The 10,005-nt window shown below is 37.8% G+C and overlaps 1 protein-coding gene across 1 annotated transcript; it reads left to right on the forward strand.

Moving 5' to 3' along the window:
- The first annotated feature begins 278 nt into the window (after positions 1-278).
- LOC132273782 (uncharacterized) lies at positions 279-10,005 on the forward strand. Its single transcript, XM_059774841.1, has 5 exons — positions 279-1,712; positions 1,969-2,720; positions 2,800-2,889; positions 8,235-8,981; positions 9,384-10,005. The coding sequence occupies exons 1-5, from the start codon at positions 1,604-1,606 to the stop codon at positions 9,519-9,521; spliced, it is 1,836 nt and encodes a 611-aa protein (XP_059630824.1). The 5' UTR covers positions 279-1,603; the 3' UTR covers positions 9,522-10,005.

A 10,005-nucleotide genomic window follows, 5' to 3' on the forward strand; every position in this document is an offset into this window, starting at 1 on the left:
ACTCTTATAAAAATAAAAATAATATATATAATAATAAAAATAAATACATATTATTTCAATTTATTTATGTGTCAGTTAGTGATTAGCCTGGGACTAATAATGGTACAAAACTATGTAATAGTTTTTCCAAATTGTCACATTTAAGCATGGTTCGCACTTCGCAGTCTGCGGTATAATGAATTTGGACGAATATTGATATAAATCGGCCAGGTAATGAATGTGTGTATAAGTATCTAACCTTAAAAAAAAAAAGAAAAAAAAAAAAGTAGTTACAGACCAACATATACGACAAATGATGCATTCAAGTGATCTTCTATTTATTTATTTTTCAAAATAAATAACATAAAATGTAGGTTCCAATATAAATGGGGGTATAGTAGAGAAAAAGCCTATAGACCAAAATAAGGCAAACATTTGAAGAGTCCAAAATTGGTTTAGGGTGAGATTTTCCATTCTGGCAACCAAAAAAGGAAACAGAAAAAATAGATAGGCTGTGCTGTTCTTCATCATATACGTTTGTGTTCTTCAACTCTCCTCCAAAGCTAACAGAAAAAAATTCATACCTTCTCTATCTCGCTCCCTTCTCTATCTCGCTCCTTCTCTCTCTACACCTGCCCTAATATCACACTCCGTCTCTATCCCCCAACTCTCTCTCTGTCCTCTTCTACATCTCATCTTTCTCTCTCTAGACTCCACAACGCCGTGCTCCCGTCGAAGTCTCTTCTCTCTCTATATATTCTCTCTCCACAACGCATTACTTTGCATTGAGGGAATTTACACAAACACTTTGGTGGTTGTAGGCTTTTCTTGGATCCTTGTACGGGTAACTACCTCGTCTGGCGTATTTGACATTATGAGGATGAGGTAGGGTTGTTCTCTTTTCGTATGTCGCTTTCGTTCTCTCTGGAATTTTCCGGTTTGCTTGTTATGTTCAAACCCTAGGTTTCGGGATTATGTTCTAGGGTTTATATTGGTCTACATTTTCATGGTCGTCGCTCTGTGATTCTATTGGTGATATATAGGGTTTTTTTTGGGTCTGATTTGTATGAACTATTGATTAAGAACCGAGTGCTTTTCTCCGATTTAAATGTTGTCGTAAGGCTTTTGTATTGTGGAACCCTAATGTTTTCAGAAATGAGGGTCTTCTGAGTGTGTTATATTCGTTCGCTTATCCATCTTTTAATTGAAGATGGATGCGTAGAGAATCTTTTCTTTGGATCCCTTGAATCGTTGACGCATTGGGCTAGTATATGGCTATGAGTTATGGTTTACTTATTTCGATTAATCTGTAAAGGACAAGAACATTAGTTTTGATCAATCCATAGTGGATGAGAACCTTAGTCTTGATTAAAAGAGGAACCCATTAATTAACTTGAACACTGACGACTGCATTTGGAAGGATTTAAAGTTTTTGATTCACAGTGTTGTTGTCTTGGGCAATTGGGGGGCAATTGCGAAGCACTTCTTGTTTAGGGAAAAACAGAACTCAGATTATTTTTGGGTCTAGTTGTGAATGGAAGGGTTAGGATTTTGCAAGAGGAGGTTTGAGGAGAAAAGAAAGCTGGTTGTCAGTGCTTGTTATATGTGATCATGTTCAGTTCTCATGGAAAGAATTGAACCGACATTAGTTCCAGAATGGCTGAGAGGTACTGGAAATGTTTCTGGGAGTGGGAATTCGGCCCACCATTTAGCAACGTCTTCTTTTCACTCAGGTACTCTTATTTTGCCAGGTTTTACCCAATTGTGGATAATTGTTATTTTGTTTTGCATTTATTTTCATTCTTTTTTTTTTTTTTTTTTTTCTTGGTTGGTACTCACACACACGTGCCTCCACTGAGGCTCTAACTTCCAACATCCCTTTGGGAAGTTGGGGCCTGGTACCGCTAGGCCACTGGCCTGTTGGTCATTTATTTTCATTCTTTGAATTGCCTTTAGCATTAGTTCTTTATATTGTTAATGTTCTTGTAGATTCTATTTTCTCGCCGCATTCCACAAGAAATAGATATTCTAGGAGTGTACGTGATAAAGATACTCCACGTCCTACTTATTTGGATCGAAGCTCTTCGTCTAATTCTCGGCATAGTTCAAGCAATTATGGTTCTACAAAGCATCCATACAGTAGTTTCACTCGAAGTCATCGTGATAAAAATCGTGACAAGGAGAAAGAGGAGTCGGTCATTGGGCATCTCTGGGACCATGACTGTCTTGATCCATTGCGAAACATCTTAATTAGTAGGGTTGACAGGGATACCTTAAGACATTCTCGTTCTATGGTGTCTAGAAAACCGGGTGAAGTTTTCCTTCGGAGAGTTGTGGACTCAAAAAATGGTGGTAGCAACAATCAGGATAACAGAAATGGTATGCATTCTGGGGGCAGCATTGTTAGCAACATTCAGAAAACTGCGTTTGAGAAGGACTTTCCCTCTCTTGGAAGTGAAGAGAAGCAAGGAGCACCTGACATAGTGAGAGTTCCATCTCCTAGTTTGAGCTCTGCTGTCCACAGCTTGCCCATGGGCAGTTCAGGTTTGATCGGTGGGGAGGGATGGACCTCGGCTTTGGCGGAAGTGCCCACCATAATTGGCAACAATAGCATGCGAACATCCTCTGCTCAACAGACTGTTGTTGCCACCCCGTCATCCGGGGCTTCAAGTGCTTTGTCTGGTTTTAACATGGCTGAAGCATTATCACAGGCTCCATCTCGAGCTAGTACCACTCCCCAGGTAACTGGTCCACTCTTCCTGTTTTATTCATATTTGATGACAGTAACAGTTCTAACAGACATTTTTCTTGAATTAACAGCTGCCTGATAAGACACAAAGGCTTGAGGAATTGGCTATAAAGCAATCTAGGCAACTAATACCCATGACACCCTCAATGCCTAAACCCTTGGTAAGAGGATTTCATTTGATGATATTTTTGAGATGTTTTAACTCTGAAAGTTCTACTTGCTGGAGATAACTGATTGAAGGGTCAATCTTGTTTAGTATATCTATCAATTGAGGGTTGTATTGTGATGATATTTATCTTTACTATCTCTCTCTCTCTCTATATATATATATATATATATATATGTGTGTGTGTGTAATAAATGTGTATATACTTAAATCATCAATAATAAAAGCCTCAATAGAGAACTTAGTATATCGGACAAGTTCTTAATGCTATCTATGTTCTCAATGACTTTGTTTGAGCCTCCTCTGGTGTGCAACAAGAGTCGTGATTCTAATCACATATCATTATACTGTTCCAACTGACTGGCACATTTTATTTCTATATATATATATATATTGTTTTTTTTTTGGGTAGTCAAAAATGTTATTGAATTGGTTGGTTTGAAGCCACCTTCCGATAAGCTCAACGATTATATTATTTGATGAGGTTGAGATGATTTTGTATTGGTCATATGACTATAATCTTGTCATTTTTTGATAATAAAAAATTCAAAATATTTCACATGTTCGACAAACGGGAATGATTTGGCAGAGGAGCAGGTTTAGCTTGCTGCGTACTATATTGGCCAATCATGAATTGGTACCCTCAATGCATCAAGGGCATGCTTTAGGAGGATGCGTTGCGGACAAGTGCCTAAGTGCCCCAGTCATAAAATGATTTTATATCAATGAGTGCGCTAGTCATGAAATGATGGTATTCAATGATAACATTGATATAAAATATAATCTTATTACTTCTAAATTGGACAGAGCCTGACTTATTCATGTATTGGACACTTGAGGATGAAGGAGGAGAAAAAGAATTGGATCCCCTTCATAACCTGGACCTTATGTAGACTACATTTGCAATATATACAATTTCCACTTATATGAATACGACATAGGAGCAGGAGGAAACGTACTGATGGCATGCTTTGCCACCCAGATCTCCATGAAGTAAGTCTAGGGACTTGAGAAGGACAAACACATCATAACTGAAACAAAAAAAGATAGAATAACAGTGGCAGTCAGTAAGCAGGCTATAGTAGTGCCAAACCTTTTTGTAACCTTGAACCAATTTATGTTATTTGAAAGGTACCTCAAACATTAGGTAGACGATCCAGTTACATGACTGCCTTAATTTTTGTAGGCTGGCTTCGTTATATTTTGAAATGAATTTTTTTTTTTATATTTACAAACATACTCATTAGTGGTTCTTCTCTTGTTGACCTTTTTGTGAGAGTTAGATGTCCTCTCTCTCTCTCTCTATATATATATATATATATATATGCTATGATCAATCCCCACAACCATGCACACATGTACACACACAAACAGAAATGGCACCTGTATCACCTTCAACTTTAAGTAGTTGTTTGATGAAAGTTGATCTCAAATTGTTGATAACCTTAGCTAATTATATCATGTTATAAATATACTGAGTGTTATTTCTTATAAAATATTATATTGATTGCTATTAATAGTCGGAAGAACAATCAAATTACTTCATTAGAACCCTTTGTAAGAAATAAATTTAATGCAACATAGAAGGTGAAGGAGTAGACAACACTCTCCAAGCATGAGGAAGCACAAGATTGTGATATATTTCCAAGAAGTCACAAGTATCCAATGAGGTGGCATGACCCTAGAGAGTAGCCACACTGGGAATTGGTGTTACCCGATCATGGTCTTGTCGTAGTTATACCATAGTCTGGCTTAAGAAGCATGAGGATGTGTTAATGAATGGCTTGCCCCAAGAATAGTCTGTCGGAAATGCACCTTAGGTCAGGACATAGTGTTGTTGTGACCATGGTGGTCTGGCGACATGGTCTTTTATGGGAACTTGGGTTTGTTGAGTCAATGAAGCTTTAAATTCGGGGCCAGTTGATGTGAGTAAGTAAATTGGTGATTGTTGTGATCCCATGGTAGTCTGGTGACATGTCTCTCTTTTTCTCTCATATGTCTGCTCTTATTTTTTATTTTTTATTTTTTGATAAGTAAATAATGTATAAAAGAGCCTTCAAAAGGGGAACGCATCCCAAAAGAGCTTCAAAAGAACAGAGGGCCTCTAAACCCTCAAAGAACCCAAAAAGTCAACAAACTCCTCTATGGATTTACAATTTCTCCCAATAACCCAACAAAAAAGGGTGCTAATAATGGAGAATTTCAAAAACCCAGAAGTAATTTCCTTTCCTTCAAAAGATCTCCTATTTCTTTCAAGCTAAATGCACCACCAAATACATAAATATTTAACTCTCCGGAAATCCCTGACTTGAACCCTCACTGTACAGCCTTTCCAAGCCTCAATAAAGCATTTGGGAGACCTTGGCATAACCCACTGATACCCGAATAACCCCAGCATCAACATCCAACAATCCCATGCCACCGGGCAATGCAAAAGAAGATGATTAACTGTTTCCTCATCGTTCTTACACATAAAGCACCAGTTAACCACAATCTGATTCCTTCTCCTTAGTTTGTCTTGAGTCAAAATCTTCCCTAAGATGGATGTCCATGCAAAAAATGCCACTTTGAGTGGAGCCTTCGAACGCCAAATAGCCCTCCACGGAAAGGGAGGAGTCGGAGTATCTGAAAGACACCTATAAAGAGATCTAACATCAAAGCGCCCCTGACAAGAAGGAAGCCACACCCAAGAGTCGGAAACATCTCCCCTAATTTCTTGTCGTTACAGGAGCTCCAAAAAACCACACATCCTCAATTTCCCAATCCTGAAAATGCCTCAAAAATTGAGCATCCCAAACTGTTCTGCCACTATCAAGGCGATAGCAGTCGACCATCATAGCTTGACGATTAGAAGCAATCTGAAAAAGTCTAGGGAAAGAGCGCGCAAGAGAACGATCACCACACCAAATGTCCTTCCAGAAGCAGATCTTGTCTGTGCGTTTTGGTTGTTATGTCTTTTGTCATCATTAAACCCCACTATATTAGATATACAGTAGAGCTTGATACTGAACAAACAGCCTTTATTAGGAAGGGAATGTTTGTTCCCATCCAAATGGGATCTGTATTTGTTCACTTTGTTATATACAACTAGAGCCCTTTATGAGGGAGGTTCATATTACAACAACACTTTTTTTTTTTTTTTTTTTCCTTTCACTGAATTGGTAATTGCACGTAATAAGATACCTATTTGATTTTTGAAGACATTGGTTCAGGGGCTACTTATACCCCCTTTTTATTTATTTTTTTATAAGTAAGATTGTATAAGAAACCGTTCAACCGGAGAACGCAGCCCACAAAAGCAATACAAAGGCCAAATAGGGCTACTTACAGCAAGGAGTAATAGCAAATCATTGTACTGGTTTATTGAGGAGAGGGTGAACTATAGTAAACTTATTTAGTTCAAAGTGTGGAGATGAATTTGAATCAATTGCATAATTTGGTGCCTTTTGTTATTCTGTTTGTTTTACTCGTCATCTGCAAACTAGTCATTATTGCCCATTTCCTTTCTTGAGATTCACCTCATTGTGTAATACACATAATAAGGTGATCTTGAGCTCGTTAGCTCACATGATGACTCTCCATTCCGGTAGTAGGACCCATCTATCTCTCCCTCCTCCACAAGATGGGAGTTTAATGGCTTGTGTGGTTAATTTCCTTGCCTCCCTTACAGATTTCCTTTATTTATTCACTTGAGATTCACCTCATTGTGTAATTTGCATAATATTCGAAAATTAAAGGTGATCTTGAGCTCTTTAGCTCACATGATGACTCTCCATTCAGGTAGTAGGACCCATCTATCTCCCCCTCCTCCTCCTCCTCCACAAGATGGAAGTTTAATGGCTCGTGTGGTTAATCCCCTTGCCTTCATTTCATATTACCTTTATTTTTTCATTTGAGATGGCACATATACTACTTACGAAAAAAAGAAGAAAAAAAAAGATGGCACATATATATATATATATATATATATATATATATATATATATATATAAAGATTTTGAACAGATTATCAGGTAATTTATTTTTTCGTGATGGCAACTAGCGTAGGATGCACAAATAGATACATTTTTTTTTTTTACAAGTAAACTGATACAAATTTTAAAGTAGGAAGCGTAATATCCTTAATGTCATGCAGAGTACCGAACTGGGTGATGCATTAATTGAGAGCTGATATATATGCATATTGGTGGAATACATTCATGAAATAGATACATTTTTTTTAATAAGTAAACTGATGCATATTGGTGGAATACATTTATGAAATGGTGCAACTAGTACTGAATGGAAATATTATGAGACAAAATTGTGTAAGATGTCATATGTAGTGAGGACCACTACTGCATCAGTTAGTAAGTTGTAGAGTGATATGGTCCACATGGAGGGTAGTTTTTTAGGGCAGACCAAGTTTAACAGGGTTAAGATGGCAAGGAAAGACATGGTGGTTAGTGAGGTAACTGTAGTAATGACTCTTGACATAGCTGAATAGGAAAACAGGAATATTGTAGTCACCACTTTTAAGTGGGGCCACACTATTGTGAACCGTAATCGTGGTCTCAAAAAGCCACTTAGGAATATGGCGCTTTCAATGGAGATGGGAGGAATTCTTCATGGTGGCATGAGTTAAAGGTGTTCAGGTAGTTTGTCCTTTGGTCAATTGTGAACTTCATTTTGTTAGTGGATTTCATTCACACATTACCAGTATGATAAGTCTGTTTTTCCTTCTAATCAATTTGCTGGATTATCCTTTAGAAAATTGTTAACCCACCTTTATTCTAGGTCAACCTCTCTGCTGAAGTTAAACATGCTGCTATGGTTTTGCATTTACTGTAGTTGACCCAATTGCGCACACACACACACACATATATATATATTATGCTGTTGTTTTAAGAAAATGGAAGTTCGGTACGGTATTATCATGGTATCACCACTGAAAGCTGTAACATTAGTGTAAGTTGAGTGCTGATGGGGGTTTCAGATCTCTTTGTATCATTGAAGATGAAATATTAGATATATTACTTTCTTTAATATTAAGACTGAAGTGGCAATCTGAAGTGTAAAAACTTCCCACAGTTTGTTGTGAATGTGATGGTTATGCAAGTGTTTAGAACCGTGACTTTATGTGTTTTATATAAGACCAATCTGAGCATTTATGCCGTTCTTTTGTTGTTCTGCTTACATATGCTAACTCTAAGCTAAGTTCATTAGAATAATTTTCCGAGCCATCTATACTTATTCTGGCTAAGCTCTGATTAAGTTATAGCTCATCTGCATGAGAATCCAATAGCTTCCTTGAATATTGCACAATGATTTAATGAACAATAATCTAATATTTTGTTTTAGGTTCCTAATTCTTCCGATAAATCAAAGCCCAAAGCAGCAGCTAGAACCAGTGAGACGACTGTGGCTGCCAAGAATGTGCAGCAGCAGCTCCATTCAACGCAACTTGCTAATCAGTTTGTTCGTGGTGGACAAGTCAGATCTGATGCTCCAAGGGCAACTCATACTGGGAAGTTTCTTGTTCTCAAACCAGTATGGGAGAATGGTGTCTCCTCTACAGCAAAGGATGTATCTAGTCCGAGTTGTAATGCAAGCAGAGCAGCTAATAGCCAGCTTGCTGTTGCTCCTTCGGCTCAATCTGCTCCTGTGAAGAATCCAAATAACCAAAAGCTTTCCACGGTTGAACGCAATCCTATTGGCAGTGTGGAAAAGAGACCTTCTCAGGCCCAGAGTCGAAGTGATTTTTTCAATCTCATGAGGCAGAAAACCTCAACGAATTCTCCTTCCCTCCCAGATTTAGGAGCTGCTGTTTTGACTCCCAATGTGGAGAAATCTGGTGACGTAATCAAGGAAGTTGGTACTCCTGTAAGTCCTTGTGTTACTGAGAACGGTAGCGAGGTGACTAGCAATGGTGATACTGGTGACGAGGTTCAGAGATTTTCTGATGTTGAAGAGAAGAATTCATGCCTTAGTGGGGAAATTTATCCAAATGAGGAAGAGGCTGCTTTCTTGCGTTCTCTTGGTTGGGTGGAAGATGCTGGAGAGGACGATGGCCTTACCGAGGAGGAGATCAATGCATTTTATCAGGAGGTAACTAACTCTAGCTTAAGTGTAGTTTACATCCAATTGGAAGACAAAACTGCACACTAGGTTGTTCCACTTTGTCTTGTTGGATAATTCTCTCACTCAAGAGTTTGAAGGATATGGATTTTGCTTATCCGGATTATTTTTTCCCATTTAAATATTAAACTTTTGAAAGCTAAGCTGTTTCAAGTAAAATGGATTTGTGGACATTAAGGATTAACAGGAGCACGCTAGGTAATGCCTATCCCCCGCTCTTCACCCACTTCCCTTGTGGTCTTAAGTAGCCAATTTAATTCTTTTGGTTGCCTTTGTTTTCCTGACTTTGTTTATGTGAAACGCTGTCAATATGTAATTAGATTTGGGACTGCAGTATTTACCCATTTTCCATTTGCCTATTTTCATGTGCAGTATATGAAACAGAGACCATCCTTGAAAGTGTGTAGAGGAATGCAGCCAAAGCTTTCAATGCTGTCCGAGTCACATGCATCTGGTTCAAGCAGAACTTCCTCGGAGTTGAGCTCATCTGAATCTGAATCCGATGCTTGATTAATGATTAATTACATATAGGATCGGAAAAGTTAAATTTTTTTGTTGGCAGACAGTTTCTCTTTTGTTTGGGCATAAAGCAGATAAGTCGACACGGAAGAGGTGGTCGGATTTGGAGGGATGTCTGCAGTTTGCAATATAGTAACAATAAATTACAGGTGCCCCAATTCTACCTCCCTAAATTAGCATTTTTTTGGGTTTCAGGTCTGGTTAGGAGAAGGTGGGTAGGGTATATGTTGGTCTTTCGTGGATGGTAAGATTTTGTCATTTTTGTTTTTTATTTCTAGAGGTCAAATTCAATGAAGAAAAGCTTTTGGCATTTTGGTTGATTATACGGGGTAAAAAGAAAGTTATTTTTAGTTTTTTATTTTTATTTTATTGAAATTTTTTGCTTTAGCTCTCTATTTTAATGTTAATAGATATATTTTTTGATAGAAGAGTTGTTGTTGATATCTGAAGCTTATCCACAAAAGTGATTTTGTTA

The sequence above is a fragment of the Cornus florida genome, unplaced genomic scaffold (genome assembly GCF_030987335.1).
Source record: "Cornus florida cultivar Cherokee Brave unplaced genomic scaffold, ASM3098733v1 CherokeeBrave_3.0.0_Hap2_Chr09, whole genome shotgun sequence".
Lineage (NCBI taxonomy): Eukaryota > Viridiplantae > Streptophyta > Magnoliopsida > Cornales > Cornaceae > Cornus > Cornus florida.